The sequence below is a fragment of the Syngnathus acus genome, chromosome 4 (genome assembly GCF_901709675.1).
Source record: "Syngnathus acus chromosome 4, fSynAcu1.2, whole genome shotgun sequence".
Taxonomy (NCBI): Eukaryota; Metazoa; Chordata; class Actinopteri; order Syngnathiformes; family Syngnathidae; genus Syngnathus; species Syngnathus acus.
This window is the reverse complement of record NC_051090.1, coordinates 4,089,525-4,116,371: the sequence shown is the minus strand read 5'-3', so window position 1 is coordinate 4,116,371 and position 26,847 is coordinate 4,089,525. Positions and strand designations below refer to the sequence as shown.

At 44.2% G+C, this 26,847-nt stretch overlaps 3 protein-coding genes across 5 annotated transcripts; all 3 read left to right on the top strand.

The window, feature by feature from the left end:
• The first annotated feature begins 197 nt into the window (after positions 1-197).
• Positions 198-26,006, top strand: fyco1a (FYVE and coiled-coil domain autophagy adaptor 1a). 3 transcript variants are annotated; one of them, XM_037248725.1, is made up of 18 exons: positions 198-274; positions 1,012-1,109; positions 1,777-1,883; positions 1,960-2,085; positions 2,537-2,643; positions 2,781-2,924; positions 2,986-3,079; positions 3,162-5,633; positions 5,708-5,800; positions 6,782-6,900; positions 6,971-7,138; positions 7,609-7,761; positions 7,829-8,049; positions 8,194-8,347; positions 8,873-8,965; positions 9,038-9,248; positions 9,551-9,660; positions 9,819-10,712. In XM_037248725.1, the coding sequence occupies exons 2-18, from the start codon at positions 1,049-1,051 to the stop codon at positions 9,892-9,894; spliced, it is 4,509 nt and encodes a 1,502-aa protein (XP_037104620.1). In that variant the 5' UTR covers positions 198-274; positions 1,012-1,048; the 3' UTR covers positions 9,895-10,712. The 3 variants fall into 3 exon arrangements, with proteins under 3 accessions (XP_037104620.1, XP_037104621.1, XP_037104619.1); XM_037248726.1 differs by lacking the exon at positions 9,819-10,712 and adding an exon at positions 25,994-26,006 and having other exon boundaries at positions 200-274; positions 1,009-1,109; positions 9,551-9,670; XM_037248724.1 differs by having other exon boundaries at positions 200-274; positions 1,009-1,109.
• Positions 10,841-21,200, top strand: ghrhrl (growth hormone releasing hormone receptor, like). The gene is made up of 13 exons (XM_037248751.1): positions 10,841-11,045; positions 13,856-13,961; positions 14,420-14,527; positions 15,471-15,562; positions 16,008-16,111; positions 16,170-16,302; positions 16,382-16,535; positions 17,106-17,166; positions 17,428-17,497; positions 17,777-17,868; positions 19,251-19,380; positions 20,126-20,167; positions 20,416-21,200. The coding sequence occupies exons 1-13, from the start codon at positions 10,992-10,994 to the stop codon at positions 20,515-20,517; spliced, it is 1,248 nt and encodes a 415-aa protein (XP_037104646.1). The 5' UTR covers positions 10,841-10,991; the 3' UTR covers positions 20,518-21,200.
• LOC119121305 (multiple epidermal growth factor-like domains protein 6) lies at positions 21,292-26,638 on the top strand. Its single transcript, XM_037248734.1, has 20 exons — positions 21,292-21,527; positions 22,205-22,360; positions 22,470-22,515; positions 22,588-22,824; positions 23,027-23,146; positions 23,251-23,391; positions 23,513-23,635; positions 23,730-23,852; positions 23,925-24,047; positions 24,213-24,335; positions 24,437-24,562; positions 24,628-24,756; positions 24,832-24,924; positions 25,004-25,099; positions 25,178-25,273; positions 25,363-25,458; positions 25,583-25,684; positions 25,757-25,862; positions 25,941-26,057; positions 26,158-26,638. Exons 2-20 carry the CDS (start codon positions 22,232-22,234, stop codon positions 26,234-26,236), a joined length of 2,205 nt encoding a protein of 734 aa, XP_037104629.1. The 5' UTR covers positions 21,292-21,527; positions 22,205-22,231; the 3' UTR covers positions 26,237-26,638.
• Positions 26,639-26,847: the final 209 nt, after the last annotated feature.

The following is a 26,847-nucleotide window of genomic DNA, read 5'->3' as shown; positions in this document are numbered from 1 at the left end:
ATTGTACTGCTGGTTAGAAGTGACTAAAAATAAGCAGGTGAAAAATAGGGCAAGTGATGCCAGCGATCACATGACGCCAGTGTTTACAATCGAACGACAACAAACTTGCTAACGTGCTGGTCGTTAATTCCCGCCTACTTTCCACAATATCATTGGTCGAGGACATAGGTGTTGGTCTGTGATTGGCTGACGATATGTGTCAATCACACCAGCTGCTCTAATTTGAGCTCATAGCGCAACTGGGCTGATATGGACATGAGTCATATGCTGAAAAGTATGTAAAAGTTTTCTAATTTCGCTTATAGCAAATGTCAGAAATAATATTCGAAGTTTTAAAATGGCGTTTTCGTTAACGAAGTGTTGTCAAGAATGCTTGTTGAATGTTTACCGTTTTAAAGCTAAGTTCCAAGTTTGTCAATACGGCGAAAACCCCCTCCCTTCGGGACATTTAAACGTTTACTTTTCGCGTATTAGTATCAAAATGTTTGAGATGATTTTATTAAGACACTTGTTTTTTGCTCGAGGGTTCAATTTTTTTGTGAAAGTTAAACAAAGCCGCTGGAGATTAACCTAGTTAGCTTCTAGCGAACGTTATACATCGTAACATTGCTCTTAAATGGCCCCGTTTAAAAAAAATCGACTATGTAGTAAAGCATGAGCAAGGTTTGGTTTATATTAGCATATTAATTGTATTACTTCCATTTGGTCATTCCTTGTTTTTTTCCACTACCTTAGCTTAATTCCCCGCCTCCGTACTCGTTTCCCATAACCTTGATAAATATCATAAACAGTTACATCCGTTCGAGTTCATAATTGATTGCTAGCTTGGTGGTAATAAACCTTCAATTTGAAGCTTCATAAAATCTGTATTAACTGCAGTATAACAGCGCTAGAGCCTCATGTTAATGCTCTTTTTAACATCACTCTGTATACACAACAGCATATTAAAAAAAGTCTACATTTTTGTGACTTTTTTTGTACTCTGGTGATTGTGATATTTTGATTCAGCAGACTGGACGTGACTTCTGGGAGGAGGAGCGGTAGGACCATGGCTGCTGGGGCTACGGTTGGGGAGAGCCAGCTCCAGAGGATTATCCGAGATCTACATGGTAGGCCATCAGCTTTATGTGCGTGTGTGTGAATAGATCACCATTGGGACAGTTGTGGCCTGACATGGTGCGTGACTGCAGAAAAGCAACAGGAGAGTCACTAGACTTAATCGGCACACTATGACACTCTTCGGTACGCCTGGATGTAGCTAATCTTACCTCATCTGGTTAAAAAAAAAAAAAAACGATCGCCGGTGGATGTGACTTTAGTGTCCGTTTACAAAAGTGGTGAACTCTGTGTCGGCATGCAGCCAGACAAAGAGCATGTGCTGAGGGTACACCCCGCCCAAGCGTCCTTCCAATTTTTGCGGTGGATACGAGGCAAGTAGATGTATTGTTTTATGTCACTCTAATTAGGCACCGTTCGAACATTAACACTGCGCTTAAGAAAATTAGAAGGAACTTTACTTAGCAGTTGAATTAAAATGTATTGCACATTGAAGTCAAATGAAAATTGAGTCTTAATAAAAGTTTAGAAACTACCTAAATTAAATGCAAATGAAGTAAAAAGTTAAATACAACTGAACTCTAGTTAGGCTTTGTTTATTTTGCATACCACGAGGGGGAGCCTGTGTTGTTCACCACTTTACATAAATACACAAATCAATGTTGTGTTTTGTGTTGTTTGTCACGAATAAATTATTATATTTGTTCTTTGGAATTGCAGAGGCTGTTGGGGAGCTTGCTAAAGAGCATAAGGAAAACGGGGAGCCTATTACAGATGACAGCACCAGCCTGCACAAATTCTCCTACAAACTGGAGTACCTGCTACAAGTGTGTGTCACAGTTATTCCGCTTCTTAATGTCATTCCAATGATTTATGACAACTGTGTCACAACTTGTCTTTTAGTTTGACCAGAAGGAGAAGACAACATTTCTTGGCACAAAAAAAGATTACTGGGATTACTTCACTGATTGCCTGGCTAAAATCAAAGGCGCCAATGATGGCATTCGCTTCGTCAAATCCATAACGGAGGTATGAATACCTTCACCCTAAATTGCACTGTAATCATTTTTATTTTTTACCTGTTTAGAAGTGATGAAAACTGTCCAATCAAAAACTGCAAAAGAATCAGACGCCACCGCTGACTGAACATTGACATTTATACGGCAGAAATCACGAGACCAGATCAAATGAGTCCGTTTACATCTGTGCAAAATGGATTGCCCGCGTCTTGTGTTCAGTCATGTGGTGTAATGTGATTTAAATTGGAGCTGAGAGACAGGATGATGAATTGCCATTTGTATCAAATGGCTCAGTTATTCTGAACGTCACTGCAGGCAAACGGAGCCATTTGTTCGACAATGTCTGTGTAGAATTGTTATCCAGGTAGTCGTAATCCACAAGGGTGGAACCAACGCAACTGGAAGTGCAACTTCTTGTTTGTTGAAGAAATTGGACCTTTAACCTTTTCTCTGTCCAACAGCTGAAGACGTCGCTAGGGAAGGGCCGGGCGTTCATTCGTTACTCCCTCGTGCACCAGCGATTGGCTGACACTCTGCAGCAGTGCCTCTTGAACCAGAGAGTCACCAGGTACAACTTCTCATTCCAAATAGTTTTTGCAAACAAAAACAAAGCAACAAAAATATTTCCATTGATGATTTTAAGAGCTGGTTTTCATTTTTCTTTTCATGCATTGGCTTCAGTATTCTGTGTGTGTGTGTCCACAGCGACTGGTACTACGCAAGAAGCCCATTTTTAAAGCCTCACCTCAGTGTGGATATCATCAACCACTTGTACGAACTCAACGAGATTCACTTTGATGTCGCGTCCAGAGGCTATGACCTCGATGCCTCCTGGCCCACCTTTGCTAGGTAAGAGTTTAGTTCAGGGCAAAGTTATTTTTTTGGAAATTACAAATGAAACGTTCAACAGGAGGACACTGGGAGGGGCAAGCTCACCTGGACACACATGGAAACCACCCAGTCGCAGTTCCAGTATTAACAGTTTGGCCAGCAGTTACTCCCAGGTAACTGATCGGAAGTCAAGCAAAATCTGTTCCAGTTTAATTCATTGCTCATTGTCTTTTCTTGTCCCTTGCAAACATCTAGCAAGCATCTGAGTTGCTCTCCAGCCCCGACTATGGTCAGGGTTTGCTGAATGACCTGAACGACTCCCTGCCTGCCTGCAGCGAAGACGTCAGCACAGTGGAAGAACTTCGTCTGGAGCTGGACCGCTCCGATCTGAAGCAGCAGGAGCTCCTGAATAAAATGCAGCAGCTGAGCGCGGAGGCTGAGGAGCTCAGAGGGGTTGTGGTGGAGCTCCAGAGGCAGCTGGATACATCACTCACCGCGCAAGAGGAGCAACGAGGTTTGCAGGGAGAGTTAAAAGGTCTGCAAGGCAGAGAGGAGAGCCTTTCCAGAGAGGTGGAAAAGCTCAGGTCTGTCGAAAAAGCCACGGAGGCCGAGCAGCTCCTCCTCCAGGAAAAGCTGGCGGCCTCTGAGGGGAAGAACATCGAGCTGCTGGCCAAGTTGGACGGAGTTCTGAGTGAGAAGGGCCAGCAGGCGGCCAGTCACTTTGATTCTGCGCAAAAGATACACGAGTTGTTGGACAGCTTGAAGGAGGCAGAGAAGGGCAAGATGGAGGCCGTTGCTGAGGCCGAAGAGAAGAAGAGGCAGACGGAAAGGGCAGAGGAGCAGCTGCGGGTTAAGGAAGCTGCGGCAAAGGATGTTGAAACAAAGCTCAGAGCGCAACTTGCATCTGAGTCTGAAGAAAAAGGCAAACTGCAGACCAGACTAGAGGAACAGTGCCACGCCCTTGAAAAGCTCCAAGGCGCCTTGACACTGCGAGACAAAGAGGCCAGCAACTTACAAAGGCAGCTGCAAGACCTCCAAACATCTCTGGAGGAGAAGGACAAAGAGGCGCAAGAGGTGAAAAGGAGAGCACAAGAGGGCCTGGGTAGCCAGAGGGAGGCTTTAGAAGGAGAAATTGCCACGTTGAAAAAGCAGTGGGAGGTTAAAGAAGCAGAGCTGACCACCAGCTGCCAAAAGCTGCAACTTCTCGAAGACCACTGCCAAAGCCTGAGTGCCGAGAAGGACACGCTGACCCCAAAGCTTGACAACCTAGAGAGTTGCGTTCGAGAGAAAGACGCAAAGATAGAAGACTACAAGACGCAGTGTGCCAATCTAATAGAATTAAATGAGAAACTGCTGAGCTCGGCAAAGAAAAACGACGAGCTTAAGAAGGAGATGGCAGAGAACCGAGCAACCCTCGAAGGTGAATTAGCATCTCTTAGGGCTTCTAAGAAACAACTACGGAGACAGCTGGACGATGCCAAGATGACTGTGGGTGAAAAAGAAAAAGGGTTGCGAGAAGAGAATCTCAAACTGGAGGAGAGTCTGCAGAATGCCAACATGGCCGCCAAGCTCTCAGATGACAAGTCTAAGCATCTCGAGGAGGAGAACCAGAGCCTGAGAGAGGAGCAGGACACGGTGAAACAATCTCTGTTTCTCATGCAGGCCGACTTGAAGAGCGTTCACGGGCAGATCGGCGAGCTGGAGAAGAGCTTAGGAGACTCGCGGAAGAATGAAGCCAGCCTTCAAGAGCAACTGCGGGCCGCGGAGGCGCAGCTCCAGGCTAAAGAGAAGAACCTTCTTGAGGTCCAGTCCAGGGTGCTTACTCTAGAGTCCATGGAGAAGGAGCTGAAATTGGCAAAAGCAGCTTGCGAAAAACAAAGCGAAATGACCGAAGCGGTTACGTGTGAGAAGCAGGCGATGGAAAAGTGTCAGCTGGAGAGGAGCGCCGTTCAGGCAAAAGAGAACCAGGAAGCGGTCATCAAGCTGACCGTGATGGAGGGCCAGTTGGAGGTGAACATGAAGGAAGTGTCCAGACTCCAGGCGGACATCCTCAACCTCAAGGTGAACTTGCAGCGATCGGAGGAGGAGAAGCTCAAGTCCCAAGCGCAGCTGGAGGTGACCGAGGCCCAAAGGGATGAGCTCCGGACTCTGACCGAGCAGCTCAAAGTCCAGACCGAGGCCTTGAACCAAAAGCACGTCGCCGAGCTCCTCGAGTGCAAAAAGAAAGAAGAGGCGCTAACCGAGCAGCGGGACCGAGAGATGGCCGCCCACGCCGAGCTGTCCATCTCCGCCGCCGCCCTCCGAGAGGAGATGGCTGCCCTTAAAGCCGACAACAACCGTCTCGCCCTTGAGATCACCGAAACACGGGAAGGCTTGCACAGGGCCAACACAGAGATGGCCGAGCTGGGGATGAGCATCTGTAAGCTAAGCGCGGAGAAAGACGAAGCCAAGAAGAACTGGGCCGACGACACCGTCGCCATGGAGGAACTAAGGCATGAGGTTGAGCGCCTGGAGGAATGCGTGGGCCAGTTGCAGCTCGAGAATGAAAGACTGGAAGCGGAGCTGAACCACAAAGAGAAACTCCCAGAAGCTATCGCCAAACTTCAAGAACAGTTGGGACAAAGCAGCAACCAGCTGCAGAACCTCAAAGTCTCCAACCAGGAGGAGATGAAATCCCTGAAGTTCCAGATGAGCTCGGAAAACATGACCCATCAAGCCCAGATGAAGGTGACTTCAAGTCCAAAACCATTTCACTCCTGTTTCTTTTCACACCACGCTTTCTCACCCGTCTCACTTCTTAGAATGTCGAGAAGCAGCTCTCCGACGTCAAAAGCCAGCTTCAAGAGGAGAACGAGAAGGTGTCGCGTTTGCGGGAAAGGGTGTCGGAACTTGAGGTTTGTGTTCCGCCAGCGTCAAACAACACCATTAGTAATAGTACGACATCTCCATTTTCCGAGAGTTCATATGTGGATGTAGTTTATGAATCTACACTTGAAGTCAAATTTCGCCTCTTTCCTGGTGTGTAGTAGTGCGCGCCTCCACTCAGGGTGCAGACGTTATCGTTATCTTCAAAGGCCTTGGCAGATAATTGCACGCCCTCGTATGCCTCGTTCAACATTCTCTTGCGACACATCGAGAGCTCTTCCGCTCACACGTATACCGATAATGAGATGTGGATTACTTTAATGGTGGCAGGCGGAAGAGTTCAACGGAGGTCTGCGGCTGCCCGAAATTAATTAGTGGCGGCCTCCAAATTGGCCTGTAGTGACCAATAATTGTGTCCGTGTTGTTTGTGTGTGCATTTCTTTTTTTACCCATTTTATCTGCTCTGGAGTTGTGACAGTGAAACCACATCAATGGGTTTTCTCCAATAAAATCGGGGAGGGATATTAATAATTCTCCCAAAAATAAGAATTTTTTTTCACATAAATTTCCAGCAGGCGGCTCGGTGGCGCGCTGGGTAGCACGTCCGCCTCACAGTTAGGAGGGTGCGGGTTCGATTCCGCCTCCGGCCCTCCCTGTGTGGAGTTTGCATGTTCTCCCCGGGCCCGCGTGGGTTTTCTCCGGGCACTCCGGTTTCCTCCCACATCCCAAAAACATGCTTGATAGGCCGATTGAAGACTCCAAATTGTCCCTAGGTGTGAGTGCGAGTGCGGATGGTTGTTTGTCTCTGTGTGCCCTGCGATTGGCTGGCAACCAGTTCAGGGTGTCCCCCGCCTACTGCCCGATGACCGCTGAGATAGGCTCCAGCACACCCGCGACCCCCGTGGAAACTAAGCGGTTCAGAAAATGGATGGATGGATGGATAAATTTCCAGCCCCAAAAAATTAAAAGGGTCGATCCAAAGCGCTAATTCTTCTTTTGCTCTTCACAAGGCTGAGAATGAGCAGTACCTGCAGCTGGGCGGCGAGAAAGACGCCCACATCACCAAGACTGAAACGTCGGTTCGCGAGAGCGACGATGCCATCCACCAGCTGAGAGACGCCCTCGCCAGGTTCGACTCTGGCGAATTTCTCTGCGTAATGCAGACGTATCAACTCTGTCTTTCTCCCCCCCCCCCTCAGTGCCGAAAGCTCACACTTGGCCTCGCAAAATGAATGCGAGGCGTTGAAGCGGGAACTGACCGCGACCCAAGACACCCAACAAAATCAGCACCTGAAGATGACTGCCGAGATTGATGACCTTAACAGGACTAAGGTCAATCTGGAGGAGCGCCTCATTGAGCTTATAAGGTAAACGTTGCCTCAGTGCCCGCAAGGCCTTCACATATGGCAAAGTTGAACACTAAATGTCAGTGGTTCTGTTAATCACTTCCCCTTGGCTTTTTTGTGTGAATTCCTGCTACTTCTTCTATGATAATTATTTTTACATCAGCTCCAGCCGCACATTCGATTCATTACACTTATTTTCATTTTAGCAACAATATTAGAAAGTGATTGTGATGTGCTGTAGTTCTTCTGTAGTATTAAATCTCTAAGAAGTTGAAGCTGTAAAATGTAGATTTTGTTATACACCGATCACTTCACAAAATGAAATTCAAATGAAATAAAATTTTGGGTGACAATCTTTTGACAACTTCCCCCTTTCAAGCCAGCCAATAAGACCTTTCACAGCTTTTTTTTTTTTCCCCAACCAAATGAACAAATGAATTAAGCTTTATTTCTGTTAATTCAATATAATGTGTGCTCTCCTTTCCACTCAGGGACAAAGATGCTCTGTGGCAGAAGTCGGACGCGCTGGAGTTTGAGCAAAAACTGCGAGCGGAGGAGCGCTGGTGGTTGGTTGACAATGATGCCACTCACTGCCTCGGCTGTCAAGGCCAGTTCACCTGGTGGCTGCGCAGGCATCACTGCAGGTCAGCGCTCAACATCGCAAGAGGACTCATTTCAGAGACGCACCACTAACATTTTTTTTTTTGGTAGACTCTGCGGCCGCATCTTCTGCTACTACTGCAGCAACTACTATGCGATGATCAAGCACAGCGGTAAGAAGGAGCGCTGCTGCCGGGAGTGTCACAGCGGAGTGATGGAACGCTTCATCGCCGCCGAGTTGAGCCCGTCCGATCGGCAGCCTTCTCCACCGGGAGCCGAAGCCCATCCTACTCCTGAGCCGGCCCCTGATACACCCACTCCGAGTGTCACAGGTACAAGGCGACATCATCCCGGTGATTTGCGTGACAGTTTCCTGAATGTGAAGATTTCCTATCCATTTCTTTCTTATATACTCTGTAGTTTTTCAAATTTTTTTTTTTTATTCAACCGAATCGCATCCTTAAGTTCTGTCCCAGTTTCAGACCCGAGCAACAAGCCTGACGACGGCACTTTTGATATCATCACAGAAGAGGAGGTAAACGGCGTCTACGACAGTGACGCGAACTCCCAGACCACCGGCGGCTCCTTTGAGGCAGAGCACGAGCAAAGGCCATCCGGATCCCTGAATATGTAAGTCTTCCATCGCTGTGTTTCCAAAGCCAATTCGTTGGCCTGGTTTGGTGTGGTTCAGGGCTTAGAACGCTCACCTTAGAGAACGGTAGGCCCTAATGCTCGGATTAATATACAGGACTTGTAGCGGTTCCGAGTAATCATGTGAAAGTCAGACTGCTTCATTTTGTAGCTTCATTATGGGTCGAAAATATTCTGGATTTGCTCTTGGAGTGAAGGTTATCAGTGGCTCCCGATGGTTACATGTAATGACAACTTTGCCGTCTCCATGACGACAGAGCATATGGCTGCTAAGATTTGTCTGAAAGCCCTAGAAAAAAAAAAAAAAAGGTTCCGGTAGATTTTGGGTGAAGATTGTCGAGAGACTTGTGGCTAGAATCCAAGTGCACAAGTTATTATCCTGAAGAGTCTCACCAAGTCATCTTCAGAAATAGCGTTCCCTCTTCTCCTGAGCTTTAGCTCTGGTTCCATCATGCGGATGGTATTCTGCCATTCTTTTTTTTGTGTGTGTGATCAATTTTGCAGAGGCGTAGGAGAATTAACCCCTGACGAGCCAGAGGAGAACGTTGCCACTGTACAGGATTTGGAAATCAACCTTCTCAAGTCCGGAGAACTCACGTGAGCGTCGCCGTCGACCTGCGCAAGGCTTTTACGAAATCCCTTTTTATTAAAACGGCCGTCTCCCTGCAGGATGACCGTCCCGCTCAGCATCGAGGATATTTCCCAGTTTGGCGACGGCTCGCGGGAGCTCTTCATCAAATCCAGCTGTTACAGCGTGGTGACCGTTGCGGTGGCTGACGCGGGGCCGAGCATCGGCTGGATGTTTTCCTCGGAACCAAAAAGCATTTCCTTTAGTGTGGTTTACCGGGAAAATGCTGATGATCAATTGGAGCGATCAAAGGTAGATTCAGCCAGGTTAACTTTAGGGACACAGCTCAAGATTTTTTTTTATTCGAGTTTAAAATGATATCAATAAAATAGTCTGGCTCCATCCATCCATAAAGACCGAAAATCAATTACTCACATTCAGGGTGTCCCAAAATTTGAACTGAACACTGCAGTTCAGTTCAGTGGGCTTTTATTAGCACCCCTACAGGCAGTAATCAGACTGCTTTGATACTTCTGATTGGCACCCGGGAAGGGCAATGACTTTTTATTTTTTGAAACCACTAGCCAACATGATTCCATTCTTCTCTTTTCCAGGTTCTCATTCCACTGACGCGCTGCAATTCTCACAAAGAGACCATTCAGGGACAGCTAAAAGTGCGTCGGCCGGGAACCTACGCGCTCATCTTCGACAACTCCTTCTCACGGTAGGAGCGTGTTTCTTTACCTGCGAGTGATTCATCCTTTTGAGTGGGCCGATGCTTCCGGACGAGCGATTTGGTTAAGACAACTCTCACCATGAGCTCCCCGCTAGCGTTTACCCAGCTGTCATGCAACAGTTAACGGGATTTGCATTCTCCCCCAGATTTATCTCCAAGAAAGTCTTCTATCATCTGACCATGGAAAAGCCCATCATCTACGATGGAAGCGACTTCCCCTGAAGCTTTGCCAACACTAAGTATCACCATGGCAACCGACGGGAGATTACTAAAAAAAAAAACCTCATGAATGACATTTTGTTTTTGTTTTAACCTGAAAAGGAAAACAAAAATATCACACCAAATTTTCTGACATGAGCAATGAGCAATGTTTAAATGTACAGTTTAATTGATTTTAATTTAGTCAATTTTACAATGGAGAAATCTGCCAAATGTCGAACTATAAAATAAGACTACAAAGACCGTGTTTTTTAAAAAAAAAAAATGTTTTGCTACGCAACATTATTTTTAAAATGTTTGCAATCAGACACCCTCAAGAGGTCAAAAACATTGAAAGGTTTTTCTTTTTCTTTTTTTGCATTGGGACACTATTTGCACTGTGCCCACTTCTCAGGAGTTTGGTATAAATATGACACTTAGTTGTCATTTCATATTTTTCTATCCAGCAAAGCAAAACATTAAATGAGCACCACCATCTTACTGTGGCGAGCTGCGACAATTTGTTGCAGTACGTTGCTCTGTAGCTTCTAAGTGCCTATCGACTCTTAACTGCAAAAGGGCTTCACTTTCGGACAACGTTGGCTGTTTGTGTAGGTTGGGTTTTATTTCGTAAGTCTTTTTTGACATGTTTTAATAGCTTTTTTGTGTTCCTCGTATTTGAATTTTGTATTTCGAGAAAAAACTGTTGGGTTCCATTGAAATATCGTTCTTGTTAAAGCATGGGCTGATTGCTTCTATTTTTGATTGGTGCAAATTTGTATGCAATGCTATTTTTCACGACAGAGCTGCACTTGTTAAATATATAAAAAGTTTTAATGGTACGATCCATGCCATGATGTGTTTTACTTGCATGAAGAATTACTAGAGTGTGCTTGCTGTAAACAAGTCAGACATTTGATTTTGGCGAGCGTGTTCGTTTTCTAATTGATGAGAAATGCTTTTATTCTGAAAACACACCCTGGAAGTCTGCATTTCTCATGTCTTTGAGATTGAAAGGTGGATGAGAGAGAGAGAGAGAGAAAGAGAGAGGCTCTGCATCCCCAAGCCGCTTCCAGCGTGGGCTCCACTCTCCACAGGCTTCACGCCGGGTGGACGGCAACATGCAGCAGATATACTCCAGAGGGGCTTTCCTCACACTGTGCTTGACTCCTGCAGTGAGTACATTCTAAACTTATTTATCTTTAATGTGTTGAGATGGAAGAGGGGGAAATTTAGATTTGCTGAACCGGTGACCCAAATTTTGTTAATTTCTATACCCGTGTAATTTCTCTTCTTATTGACTTGTGGAATGAGCTTCAATTAGAATCAGAACGTACCCGACAGAGCTCAGGTGCTTTTAAAGTAAATGAAAGTTAAATACTGTCTGACAGGACATTTAGAAGAAGAAAAAAAAATCCCTATTAAAAAGAATGCAGGTTAATATTATGCGCTACGGTGTCAGGAATATTCAATCAATAGGTTGAATTAATACGTGTTCGTAAGGATGAAAAATGTCAGAAAAGACTTTATTTTTTATAGCACTTTTTGAACGGTTGTCACTGACTCCCTTTTAACATGAGTTTGAGTCTAATTGGTTCATTCTGAGCACAGCCACATCGGCAGTTATGAGGGTGTGCACACTTATGCAACCACATGATCGCAGTTGTTCATTTTTACTTCGCCACTAGACTAGACTGGTTAAGACAGCACTGAAAAGAAAATAGGAGTTCAGAACATTCAAATGCTTTTCCATATCATCTATTATTATTGTGTATTGATACTTTTCAATTGGCCTCCTGTCATTTCGACTGAGAAGATACCTTACTACAAACTGCGAGCACTAAACAACGCAGACCTTAATTACTTTGATTTGCCATTTAGTTTCTAGAATCCTCAATTTATTTGGAGCAAATGGAGTGCAGCGCCAGAAACAAGACGCATACTCCAACTCTACTCTCCGGCGCTCCCATCTTTAAATCCGCAGCTGTTATTAGTCAGCCCCCACCGCTCTGCTTCCACTTCCGTGTGTTTTCATAACCAAATAGAATGCATAGACGCGGACAATCGATCAGTGCGGTGATCAACGTCGCCGGAGCGGGAACGCCGCTCATCACCGTGCTCCACTTCAATCTATTACCATTCAGCGCACAGAGGTGTTGCGAATCATAATCATCAAAACACACACACAAGTACACTCAGACTCAAACAAACAAAAGTCATTCTGCTCATTTATTTTGATTGATAGGTAGACTACACGGGTTCACTTCTCAAATCAACTGCTGCTCCTGAAGTGAATGGAAATGCCATTAATGCGTTCCACACACAAAAACAACACTGTTTTTGTTGAGAAAAAGACAAAAGGGGAAATTATTATGTAGTCTAAGAATTTAAAAGCAGAGGATGCGAAAGGGGAAGTCAACGCATTCTGATTCATATCACGTTTGTAGTATATTTGTCCACCTGCTGAAAAAAGACACTATATTTTTCCTTTCATCCCTTCGCGGACTTTGAAGGAAACCATCATTATGCATCATAACTCAAGTTAACGCCTCTCATTAAATCGTTAGCGCAGCAGTTCGGTTTCCGGATCCGTTGTTTCCCCCTCGCAGATGGAAACGGAAGTGTTGCCGCACGCGGCTCGCTCGTTAATTTTCTTTGCTGCCCAGCGCCGAGGAGATTGTGTGCGCAACTTTAATCTTCCCCTTTGTCCATTTTCTTTTGTTTCTCTCTTCAGTTCGCTACGGCGCGTGAAACAAAAAGGGGAAAAAAAAATACGTGATTATTCATAGACTGTTTGAATGAAAGCTTGTGATTATTATATCTGCATGTGCAAAGGTGTGCACGTCACAAAAACACTTAATTCTTTCATTTCCTTAATTTCATCAGCAATGGGAATTCAAAAGGCCAAACGCAATCTGTATTCGTGGAGCTGGTTTTAAATTTCCAACTATTTTTTTACTTTATTTACTTTTTCTTTCCCGCCTGTAGGCTGTGCTCCCGATAGAACAAAGAAGCTCTTCCTCAAGATTTCACATGCCCTTGGGCTTTAAAAACACGCCACACTACTAATTCAAAGACATTGCGTTGTTTTTGTTTATCTCGAGCTGAATGCGGAGTCAAGTCGTATGTTCTTCTAAAGCCAAAGGGAGCTTCTTTACAAACATCCACCCGGATTCATTTTTATCCCAGCTGACTTTGGGCAAAAGACCAACACAAAACACTTCAGATATTTAAGAGAGGAGGCAATCAAAAGGCTATTCTCTTAAGAATTTAGTTGTACTTTGGACAAAAAGTCATTTGGAGATACTTGACAAAGCGTTAAGGGACAATATTTAGTTCTGTTTTTCATGTTTTCTGGAAAAACAATCTCACCAGTCATCCCGAGCAATCACGTCCGTCACATTTGCTTAGCCCATAACTGAATAATTGAGGAGAGCAAATCAACTTGGATGTATGGTCTAACTAATTGCTTTATTGTTGTTAAACACAAACATGTTTGAACTATTTGATACATTACGAATGACACTTTATACTTCATGAATTACGATTCATTCAATACAGAACCTTTCATTAATTAGATTACTTCTTTTAATTGAATCTATCCACTAGGAAATATCAATACAAATAGTAAATATCTTATTCATCCATCTTCGCAACGCCTTATTTGTTATACTGTGAGACAAATAAAAAACGATGGTGAGTGGTTATTTGGCGCCGCGGTGGTGGGAACGGTGCCAGACATCATCTCCGGTGGCTCTGACTATGATGGAGTGCAAACTTGCTGGATGCTGATGAGGGACAATCTTGGCCCTCTTCAGGAACAAACACCTTTGATAAATCAAGCAAATGGGAATAGGTCACATACGTGCATGTTATAAATAAGTCTCAACTGTTAAGCTGCAAGTAAGACCAGTCAAGTCTTCTCTTTTCAAAACAAAACTTACTTCGTTTAAAAATCCGTTGATTCTGTTTGTGACGTCTACAGGCGCTAACAAGCCTCCACCCCGAGTGCGAGTTCATCTTCCAGCTGGAGAAAGACGAGCGCCGATGCCTGCGCTCCATCGCCGAGCAGGGAAACACGAGTGCTCACGGTGCGTTTGCAAACAACATCCCAACCCCCTGGCTGATATGTGAAATGTTTGCGCAAGTGTCTACTCCTAATTGCTTCTCAGAATTATCCACAATGGAATTAGCAGCAGTGTGAGACTCAGGTGTCAACAAGCCAATTAAAGATAGTACGTTGCCTTCAGGTGGCGTACGAACATAACGATAATCGAGCAAATTAATGTTTTTGTTGTCTGATCAGGTTGATTAAGGAGCCATTTATGAAATCAGCGAAAAATACTTTGGCTGATTTCACCTTTAATGAGTGCACTATTTGTATACAAGCAATTTAAAAGTCACTTTTGCATCGTATGTCCCCTTTAATGGCCAGTTTAAAAGTTCCACAAAATAATAGCTTTAAAAATGGAAACATAAATGATTTTGTGGGCAATTTTAGACATTTTTCCAATTTCATGCTATTGATTTTTTCTCCCTACCTCCCCAGGTTGTCGAGCATTCTGGGACGCAGTGGTGTGTTGGCCTCACGCTGGAGTCGGGGAAACTGTTTACAGCGCTTGTCCTGCTGTGTTTTCCCTCTTCCGAAACGGCACAGGTGACTTTTGCGTCGCAATATCATTTTCGATACTGTAGTGGTGCGAGTGCCTCTAGAACAACAACACTTGTTGTTCGGAATGTTTGTCGATTCATTTATTCATGTGGCCTGTTCTTTATAAAGAGGCAGTGACTCCTGTGGATCGGATGCTGGCGGGGTCTCCGCTAATTACCCGCAATGGGAGCGTGCGCGAGCTTTGAGAAAAGTCCGTGGCATCAAAAAAACAACTCTCGATGACTGAACAATGCGAAGGCGACCAAAGTAGAACGTTTATATCTTTTGATCGTTGATTGATGCTCAGCGGGGATGCCGCTAATTATGTTCATGACACCAATTTGCATCCCATTTGCTTATTAGTGCTGTCATCACGAAGCCCGGGCTCAGTCATTAGCATAAATAACGGCAAAATATTCGATGTATTTATCCAATTTGCCGAAATGGAGAGCATTTAAATCCACCAGGTATAGATTTTTCACCAAAATGGCGGCTGATGTTTAGAAAAATTTACAGTTAATGTACTCAGCTTGAATGCGGAAGGAATATTCAAAATGTATTCCGATATAAAACAAATATCTGTTTTGCAAAAAACAAAACTTGGCCACTGTTGCGTTTTAAAAGAATAGAAGCCAATCTTGGGGTACACTCTGGAGGGTCGCTCGTCCGTCGCTGGGCATAATTTTACTATCAATGATTGAAATGGCCCCAAGAGCGAAACATTTTTTTTTTTCTGACATCTTTACGATTTGGGGAGTAAGACCCATTCTGTGACGCCATTCCACGCCCGCAAATTATGTTTGCTGTATTTAATGACACGTTCCAATTTCATCAGGATCAAAGCAATTAATCAGTAGACTCGCCATGAAGCCGCTTTTTTTCTTTTTTTGGGCGATTATGCATATCCTTGAGTGAGAACTAATCGAATTAATCTTCTCCTTTACATAAGGACAAGTGAGCCGAAATTGCACCGATGGAGGTTGGTCCAAACCGTTCCCGCCGTACCACGTCGCCTGCAGGGTGGACGATGACATACCAGAGGTGAGAGCGATCGTCAATCTCACACAAAAAACTATCCAGCTGTTTCCATTCATGGAATATACATACTGTGGCATTTTTATTCCGAGTCGTGCAAATCTCAGATCTAAAGAGCATCAAAGACATTAATGAGCTACTCTGCAAATATTTAAGTGGATGGCTTGTCATCTGTCCGATAATAGCGGCGATTATCTTGTTTCTCAAAAAGAGAACGTTGTATCACCATTAAGAAGAAAATAAGTGTGAGATAATTATCAGCGTACTACTTTTAAGTGCCACACATTGCGTTTCACGACGGCGATAAAAACCCGCCTGAGTGATTACACGAATAAAGCAGCTTTTTCATTTGAGTCAATTTATCACATTGCCTCTCGACACCATTTAAAATGTGACAAAAGGCTTTTCGGAGTCCTGCCGCAGCCATGTTGTGTAATCTTCTTTCCGCCAGACGGAGCAGAGCTACTTTGCCACCGTGAAATTGATCTACACCATCGGCTACAGTATCTCGCTGCTGGTGTTGACTGCCGCCGTGGTCATCCTGCTCTTCTTTAGGTAGGCAGACATGTTTCTCCTCATACACCCGATACAAATAAAAATGTCTTTTCATCAGGAGGCTCCGTTGCGCTAGAAACTTCATCCACATCCAACTCTTCCTCACCTTCATCCTGAAAGCCGCGGCGGTGTTCGTCAAGGACGCCACTCTGTTCTCCAGCGACGACACCAACCACTGCACCCTCTCCACCGTAAGAGAAACGTTCTCTGGCTCATTAACGCCGCTCGTGGTATTAACTAAAGCCTCACGCCTTTTTGTCGTCTTCCCAGTTCGCCTGTAAGGCCGCTGTGGTCTTTTGTCACTATTGCGTCATGGCCAATTTCTTCTGGCTCCTGGTGGAGGCGCTCTACCTCACTTCCCTACTGCTCTCCTCGTTTTACCACAGACGACGGTGCCTGTGGGGATTCAGCCTGCTGGGATGGGGTGAGACGCTCAAATTTAGTTTATCTGCACGTGCAATATGTATATTATGCTAAAAAACTATTTTGGAAACTATTTTAAATTGTGAAGAAGAAAAAAAATGGACGGCGCCTTTAAGACAGGCAGTGTCCAGTTTAGGAAGAAGATTACCTTGAGTGAGGCCCCGCGGAGATAAATTGCATAGAAATGTTGAGATTTCATTTTCCCGCAACGTGATCAGGGGAGGAGATTACTTTCGATGGCAGCCAGACGGGAGGAAAAGGGAGCATTTCCCAGGATTAACTAACCCAAGATAAGACATGAAGGTGAATTTAAAGGGCATCAAAGATGATGAAAATCTCGTATTGATCTTAAAATGAGCTGTTTCATTGGGACAAAAGCGAGCTTTCTTCTCTCAGTACAGTGAACATTGAAGAGGCAAGAGACATTGACATCATTTCATTGATTGTTATCTTCTTCCCGACACAAGGGATCAATAGCATTATTAGGAAGTAAAAAAAAAGAAAAGAAATCTAATTTGATGTGTTTCAAACTGTTTTATTTATTTATTCATTTATTTTTCTAACTTCACAGGGGTTCCCGTGTTCTTCATCGTGCTGTGGATCGGGTCCAGGGTGTATTTTGAAGACACAGAGTTTGTATCGTCAAACGTATTTCTTACAATCTAATCATGAAGAAATCGATTGACCTTTCAAATAAATGCGTCATCATCTGAAATTTACTGCGCTACACGCTTAGAAAAAAAAAAAAAATGCGGGTGAAATATTTTCTCTCCACAGATTGGATTGAAAATTAGATTTGGGTGTGCTAAAGAACTGAAGTGACAAAAACGATTTTGACACCCCTGGTCTTAAGGTTACATCTCTAAATGTCTCTCACCTGTCCTTCCGTACAGATGCTGGGACCTCAATGAAGACTCGCACTATTGGTGGATCATCAAGGGCCCCATTGTGGTGTCCATTGTGGTAAATGCTGCTCATTGTTCATTGGCACCTGCTCATTCCGCCCCGATTGTCATGCAGATGAGTTGATTACGTTTTTTGTTTACGCCTTCCTCCGCTGATAAAGCATCGCACGTAAATTTCAATGATGCACCATTTGTGCGTGCCAGAACGACGTGCCAGATGCGTCCATCCCATCCCGTTATACGCTCTGCTGCACGTATTGTTGCCGCCGTGTGCAATAATAGGCAGCCAACCTTCATCACCTCCCTCTCTCTCCACTCATTCTCCTTCTTCTTTCAGGTCAACTTCATTCTCTTTGTCAACATCGTTAGAATTCTGATCCAGAAGCTGAGTCCGCGACTAATCCAGTTCAATAACTCATCACAGTACAGGTGATTCTTTTGCCGCTGTTATTATTCCTTGACGTTCTGCTTGAGTGATCACTATAGATGGAGCTGCAATGTGGCATAACTATTGCAGAGTGAAGCTAGGATTTTTTTTTATTGGAGGGCAAGGATATTTAAGGGGGTCCTCAAAGCAAGCTAAAAAAATTTTTTACAAACCCCAAAATTTCTTGATAATAAATATTTCATAATAAATAGGATAAATAATAATAATAAAGTTTCCTATTTTATTCCCTACTCTGGACTTACAAAAATATTGCAAACAATTTCTGTAAAAAACAGAAACTGCCCAAAAGGCAATTATCTTGCCATCCACGTAGGGTGTCCAAGCATCTTTCAGTGAGGGGGCACTGCCCCCGCACACCCCATTCTAGCTCCGCCACAGTGTTGGTTTCCCCAATAGCAAAACACAACCAAGAAGTAGCACAACGCCTGGAACACATGAATAGCATTTTGATTCATTTCAATGGGTGGGGGGGGGATGCAACACTACTATTGTGCAATGCATGTTGCTTCCAAGGGAAGAATTTATTTTGAACCGTCAAGCTGCATCGGTGCATCACAATTTGGCACCTCTTCAATCTAGCCATTCATAAAACATACCTGTCAACATTTTCATTTCAGATGAAACCATTCAAATCGTGTGCAAAATGGTTGATGCATCGCAGCTCGGGCCCGTGATGAATTCATTTAGCCACTGCTCTGCCTCGCTCTCTGCTTCATGAGAGGCTTACGAGGAAACCCATTGAAATGAGCTGGCAGATCAGAGGAATGTGTTTGGGCACACTGTGTACGTGATGGAAGAGTGAGAGAGAGGAAAAAAAAACCATCCACCGATGCCGAGATGAGTTGCCTGGAGGCGGCTAAATTGACAAAACACTACTACTTTTTTCTCAGCACTCTTGTTCTATTACCGTCATAAACATAGACAGAAATCTTTGGCAGAGAGTGTTCCTGTAATGGATATTTACCAGCGCAAGATGCTACACGTCATCAGCTAACAACAGTCATCTTTTTCACTAAGTGAACCAACATGTGGGACTCATTGTCCAAGGTCGGTCTTGTACACATTGTACCAAATAACAGTAAAAAAAAAAAATTGCAAGTTTATGGTCGTCATGGCAAGATCATGTTTAGTGTAAGTGGTGTGATATCTCATTTATGAAACATGCACAATTCAATCCAGAATTTTATAGTTTTATATTTCATAGTATTTTGTCTGTCCACGTGTTGATGCTGCACATTAGCTCGTTTTGTATTTTTTTTGTGTTGGCATTAAGCTAGCGGAATTGCAATGTGGTTCTTATAAATACACAATATGTCATTCTTATTTTGCTATTTTTCTATATTGCATTTGTTTGTGCCACCAGACGCCTGACCAAGTCCACCCTGCTGCTCATCCCCTTGTTTGGCACCCACTACATCTTTTTCAATTTCCTGCCTGACTACTTTAACATAAACCTGCGCCTCTGGGTTGAGCTCTGCATCGGATCCTTCCAGGTAGTTGGATCCCTTCCGCAGTATCCTGCTTTTAAAAGCTCTAAGTAGGTATGAGGGTTGTGGATAAGATGGAAAATTGCATTTGGTGGCACTGAAGGTTTTTGGTTTAGAAAAAAAAATTACAGGAAATAAACCATCCTGATCTGGTTAGTGAATGCATTCGAAGTGCAACTTTCATTAGCAGATTCAAATTCAATCACTTACTCTTTCATAGGATTAATCACCCCGGAGGATGAAAAATGAATAATGTATGACTTTATGAGTTACTGAGGCCAGAGACTGGTCTCGAAGCTAAATGCGGAGTGTTTTTTTTTTTTTTTTTTCGGAAGCATAGGATGCTCGATTGCGACTCGTAAGATAATTAAGTTCTTTGCACCTTCCTGTCTGGCAATTAGGTGAGGAAGTGCAACTCGAGGCTAATGCGCATCATCAGATCCAATAGGTGTTCTCTGCTGGGTAAATTGTCAAATACATTTTCATGGCTCGTTTCAATCTAATCTGAAAGATATACTTTATTTTGTTAATTACATTTGTACACTCGCTGTTACGGACATTAACGTTATCATCCATATTTAGAGCTGCCAATCAGCACTGATTTTTCAAATGTGACTGTCGAACATGTGATGATATTAAGAGCACATTAAGAAAATTGTTGTTTTGTTTTTTTGTTTACATGCACTTTCAGAGTTGATTGTCTATTTGTCCTCGTTCAGGTTTTATAAATGAAAACGTGCTTGTTTTTCAGGGGCTCCTTGTCGCAATCCTCTACTGCTTCCTCAATCAAGAGGTGAGTGCACACCACACGCTAATCAAATCACATTCATTTACTTATTTTTTTTTTTGCCTCTACCATCTAAAGTAGGGTGAGCATGGTGTAGAATTTTGATCATTTCATGGATTTACCATGAAAAAGACACAAGGGTGTATTTTTAAATGAATGACTGAAGTGTGACTGAAATTAATAATAATGATTTTGTAGACTAAAACTAAAATGGCTGACAAAAACAAGCATAAGCATTTTTGTGTGTTTTACAGGTGCAAAAAGAGGTGCACATGCAGTGGCTCAGGTGGCAGGAGAGGAACTGTGGTGTGGTGTCCCCCGCGGCAAAGGGCAGCATGATGGACACACCCTTATAGACGTGCCAAGGCATTACACACACACACACATTTACTTTAGCTTTTTTGGAAGAATTTTTCTTCAATCCCAAACCAATGCATTTCAACGGTCGCCTTTTCGCTATTCGTGGGCTGCACAGAGCAAGCGTCCGCTGCTGCCAATGTATGTTGTTCAGTCGCACTGCTACATGGCGTTACAGATATTATAATACAGTATTTTGTGTTACATCATTTGTGTGTGAGTATTACGTCAGTTGTGTTTCATTACTAAGAATTCTGTGAGCAAGACGTGTAGCCTACATCAGTCCTTTGCCTTATGTATGATGTATTTTGCCGCATCTCCATGTGTGCTCAATTCACAATGGGCTTTTTAACGCCTTGTGAAAAGCCGCTTTGTTCACTTTTCACAAGGTTACAATAGTTATGGCAGCTCCAAAATGTTATTTCATGTAAATTGGATTATGGGAACAAGCTTTAGAAAGTGTTTTTTTTTTTTTTTCCCCCCATCAACACAAGAGGAAAACAGTGCAGTATAATGCAGTTTACAAAACACATCTTACCTTTAACATGTGTGACGTTATTGTTGTTGTTCTTGTTGTGTACTTTTTTTTTTTTTTTTTACTGTAGTCCTATTTCAACGTGTTACGTTTTTTTTTCGTAATCATTAACCTGTACAAGTTTTAATAAAATGGTCAAAACGGCAATAACTGAACATGCATACACTGAGGAGCCATCTGCTGCCCCCTTGTGGCTTCATTTATATGCACCAAACTCGAGTATACTTGATTCGAAGTATGTAAATGTACTCGACTTGCTGACCCAAACTTTGTCGACGTCGGGCCAGAACCACTACCACCACCCCCTTCCTCCCTCCCTCCCTCCCTCTCACCCCTTCCGTCGCGGGGCCACGATGTGCTCCCTCCCTACAGGAGGCTCTGGAGAAGTTGAGGAGTGGGCAAAGTTCTATCGCGGATCCACACGTTTTGACATCTCGGAACCAATATGTATGCTCTTTGAAACTTGTTCATCAGGTAAGTTCATTACTTAGCATTTTCAATCACAATAAAGCATTTAACTTTATATAGAAAAAGATTGAAAGTGAGTTTTTAGGTCCATTTGTAGAGTGTCCTCGAGGCTCGATCGCGCTAAACACTTCCATGTTTAATCAACGATTAATTAGTCGGTATAATATTCCACATATTTCTCAATATTGTGACCGTTTTTTATTCAAGTTTTGTTTTTTTTGTTCCGAGGAAGGAGGAGGAAGGGGCTTCATGTCAACTTAATAACAGGGTGCATTTCGGTGTTGTTCCGCCCGTCTGGACATGTTCACTATGAATGAGCCCCCACTTTTTAAAGTACATTTGATCTTCTGTAGTGGCTCCTCAAAATTCTTTTGCACATTTTTCAACATACCATTCTGGGCCTGGAATACAAGTCTTATTTACTTCTGGATAAGTTTCGCAGTGTAGTTGCGATTTGCGCGTTTACCTCCCACCATTCTCCATACTCACGGATTCACTTATTCATTTCTCGTTTGTGGAACCTATCCTTGTTGTTTCTTTAGAAAATAAATAATAATAAAAAAGTAAAAGATTCATTCTAAAGGTGTATTTCAGTTGTGATTTAATGTTTTTTTTCCCCCACAATCAATAGGTTCATCTCTATTAAAATAAACAATATCAGATTTGTTTTGGTCTTTGATTAGGCTTCTCCTGCTCCTCTTCATCAAGCCATGCCTCACCTCTCCATCCTCCTGCCTGCCCTTCTGCTGGCCGCCTCAGCGACTAAATCACCGAACAGCACCGAGGGAGATGAAAATGAAGTCTTCAAAAGCATGCAGTCAGATCTCGTCAAACACCAGGCAAGTGACTGAACTACAGAGCAATGAGATGAAATTGATTAGTCCAACGCCTGCGGCATACCAATTTTATAGCCCGGGAAGAAAAACATCCATCGATTTTCTCTTACAGATTGAGAATCTCATCGGAAATCTCAGCCAACCTACACCGACTATGGGTGATTTGAAAACCAACTCTCTTTTCATTTTGAGTCATAATGTGCCTCTTAACGCTTTTTCTTTCATATTAGTCACTTCCACTGCTCTCAGCCAAGCATCCACTAGCCTACCTAGTCAATTGTCAACTACCAGCCTTGTACCCACTTCAGCTGCCCGCCAGTTTCCCAGTGCTGCTCCTCAGTGTCCCGGCAACCAGGTGATGCTTGAGGGCAGCTCGGATTGTGGCTGTCCATCAGACATGCTAAAGATCGGAGACATCTGCACCTGCCCACTTGGCTTCAGTCTTGAGGAAGCAGCAGGATGCAAAGGTAAAGTATCAACCTGATGCTCTTTACAGAAGATAAAGAATAAATGCCTGTGGGTATTATTATATTATCTGTGTGCATGTGTAGCTTTGCCATTTATGTTCAAAGAAAATATTTCACTTTGTGAAACTAATTTATATAATACTGTGCATAAATTAAAGACAACTGAGATAAATATTTGCATTTTCCTCTGTCCCTTCCGCAGATGTTGACGAGTGTGGAGAAAAGGAACAGTGTGGCCCTCACGCAAAGTGCACCAACACCCCGGGCTCGTACTTGTGCCAATGTCACCGTGGTTACCTGAAGGGTGCAGAAGGGTGCCAGGGTCCGTCCGCAGAGATGATGTTTGTGTGTGTGAGAGCATGATGAGGAGTAATTAACCGCGCCGCGGTGGTCCCCGCTAAATAGCACGCTGTTCTGGTTTCGCAGATGTCGACGAGTGCGCCCTGGCCGCGGTGACGGGCCTGCGAGCCTGCGACGGCAATGCGGAGTGCACAAACACCCTCGGCTCCTTCAGCTGTTCCTGCCCTGTGGGATACCACGGGGCTCACAATGGACAAAACTGTGAAGGCAAGTTTCACTCAGAAACATGAGATCGGTCGAGTTGACTCATGCTAAAGTTTTACAAACATTCCGGGAAAGACCGCCATTTTGTTTTGGAGTGAGATATGATCGTTGAGTTTCTTCTCAGATACGAACGAGTGCACGTCAGGCGTTCACGGTTGTGACGTCAACGCTCGCTGCGGCAACATCGTCGGCTCCTACTTCTGCCAGTGCTACCAAGGTTTCAACGGAGATGGACATTCTTGTTTCGGTGAGCGCTGGGCCAATACAGGCATGATCGGTTCCCCTCAGAAACTCAATCCGGTTTGAAATGTCGACTTAATGCTACGTAATTTTGCCGGCAGACGTTGACGAGTGCGCCGTGAACAACGGACACTGTGACCACAACTGCACGAATGAACCAGGAGGCTACAGTTGCCAGTGTGTTTCCGGCTACCAACTAAATCCAGATGGACACGGATGCACAGGTGAGTAAAATATTCGCCCTGCCATCAATGTTAATAACTCCCCATATTGATTGTGGAATTAAAATGTGATAGACGTGAACGAGTGTTTGTCCCGGAACGGAAGCTGCGCGCACTCGTGCGTCAACACCCCGGGATCCTTCCGATGCTCGTGCAGGCCCGGCTACCAGCTCCACATCGACGGCCGCACCTGCGTGGGTCAGATTCCTCACTCACAGTCTACCAGCTCATTTTCAAGCATTTAAACACGGACGAGCAGCACTCACATTTTATGGTTCAGTGATAGCAAAAATGTGTTGCATGGAGAGAGAAAAGTTTGTCGAAAATGACTTTTTTTTTTTGCCATTTTTTCTGTGTGCTTAGACATCGACGAATGTAAACTTCAGAATGGCGGCTGCTCGCACATCTGCACCAATTCCCCGGGGGGACACGACTGCCACTGCCCACCTCCTCTGCTGCTGGACACCGATAACCTCACCTGCAGCAGTATTTCACTTCCGAATGAAATTGAAAGCCAATCGTATTTTCAAGCGGATGATTTTCTGTTGACAAAACGCTCTCCTGTCGCGTTTTCATCATCTGCACAGATGTTTCGTCTTGTGAATTGAGAAACGGCGGTTGCGACCACATTTGTGTCACGGGGGCCGAGGGCCATGTTCGATGTAGCTGCCGCGCGGGCTGGAAACTGAGCGAGGACCTGAGGAGCTGCGATGGTAAGATCCACAAGAGGGCGCCAAAGTAATCTTTTTATTACACCGTCTGTGTTTTCTGTCACGAGATGTGGACGAGTGCGGAGATTTCACAAACGGAGGCTGCGAGCAGTTGTGCGAGAATCACCCCGGCATTTTCAACTGCACCTGCAAGGAGGGCTATCAAGTGCAAAGCGATGACCTCACCAAATGTCGACGTGAGTGGAATTGTACAGTACGCTGTACAGTCCAGTTTTTGTGTTGGCATGACACAAGGCATCCCGTCTTTCCAGCTGTGTGTGAACCGCCATGTCAGAACTACGGAGTGTGTACGGCGCCAAACAGCTGCGACTGTCCTCCGGGCTACCCTGGCCTTGGCTGCTCAGGTTTCTTTCTCTACTGACATGTTGTAGATATCAAGGGATGGGAAGTTTTTTTGATTATTGGACTTTGTGTGCATTTTAGCCATGTGCTCCCCACCTTGTGCGCATGGAGGTACATGTATGCGCTGGAACAAATGTTTATGTCCTCCTGGTTGGACTGGAGAAGGCTGCCACACAGGTAGACTTCTTTTATAATGATGATGATGTCATCATTCTTCATGTGCTTTTTTAATTTTTTTACATTTTTAAATCTCAGCCGTATGTCAGTTGCTATGCGCTAATGGCGGTCGCTGCGTGGGTCCTGATACCTGCCAATGTCCGTCAGACTACACGGGCCCCCAGTGCCTTTCGCGTGAGTAACCCCAATCCAAGCTTGGTCAGTTACAGCAGATGACTTTCCTCTTCGGCAACGACAACACAGTGTTTGTGTGTGTTTTGTAGCCTTGTGCACACCCGCCTGTCAAAATGGCGGCCGATGTGTGAACGTGAATATGTGCACGTGCGTTGGCGGATGGCAAGGAGTTCGATGCCAAATAGGTGAAATTCAACAGAAATGTGTTATATCTGCATTCATAACAGTCTGATGTAGTTTCTTCTGAACCCCTGCCATTGCGACACTTTTCTTTTTCATACCTCCCTCCCTTTAATTGTTTTTATTCAGAGCCTGTTCAGTGTCAGAAGACTTGTAAAAATGGCGGCGTGTGCGAAGGCCTCAATAGGTGTCGCTGTGCCAAAGGATTCACCGGAAGTCTCTGTGAAACAGGTCAGTGCGTGTTTGTGCCATTATGCATCGCACATTGTGCGTCTTAAAACTTTTCCGTGTGCTCCTACGCAGCGGTGACTACACCGTGCGTTCCTCCCTGCCGGAACGGCGCCACCTGCAGTCCTCTCAATACTTGCACATGTCCCGAGGGCACCGCGGGCTTGCGCTGTGAGCGACTGTAAGTATGATGTAATCAATAATGTGGACACTATTTTGTTCTTGTAATGTCATGTGTGATGTCGTCATTGATTTGAAGGACATGCCCGGTGGTCACTACTGTGGTCAGCAGGGCTCGAGCGGTGAGAAAAGCGTTTAGGGAAAGTTACGTTGACCGTTGCGGACCTTTTGGGATTCAGCTTTGCACCAAATACAGGTTGATGTATATGTAAATTAGCATATGGAGCACAATTATTCCAATAGTTAAATCTTAGCATGATTAATTATATGAGATGGCTTTTTTTTTTTTTCAACAGGATGAACCAGGCACGTGTGTACCTGCAAGCCTACAGGGTGGGCTACAAAATCCAATGCCCAGAGAGGAAAGGCCGATGATGTAGTGTTTAAAATAAACATTCCAGTCAGGGCTGAAACAAGCAACTGCTGTGATGACTACAATTTGCCAAAATGTTGAAATACGGCTTAATACTACCAAGGCTCTAAGCTAGAGTGACACTTATCTTTGTTTCTATTTCACGTGATGTTTTTCTGGAAGTTAAACTGTATAACATATCTTTTATATATATTTTTTAGGAGCTTTTAATGATGGATATAGTGAGCTTTAAAATGACCGTATATAAATTGTTGTCCTACTTATTGGTCAAACCTACGCTGAATGCAATACTTCAAACTGAACAGTGCAAACTCTTCACACCAAGACACCTGGCAAGCATTTGTCAAATGAAAGCCATATGAGCATGCATAATTAAAGTAAAAGTCCCAATGATCGTCACACACGCATCTGGATGTGGTGAAATTTGTCCTCGGCATTTAACCCAGTCCCGTGTGATTTTGGTCCATCCCCTGGGGGAGAGGGGAGCCCACATTTCAACCCCTTACACTGAGTGCCAAGCAGGGAGGAAATGGGTCCCATTTTTGTAGTCTTTGGTATGACCCAGCCAGGGTTTGAACCCAAAACCTTCCAGTTTCAGGGAGGACACGCTACC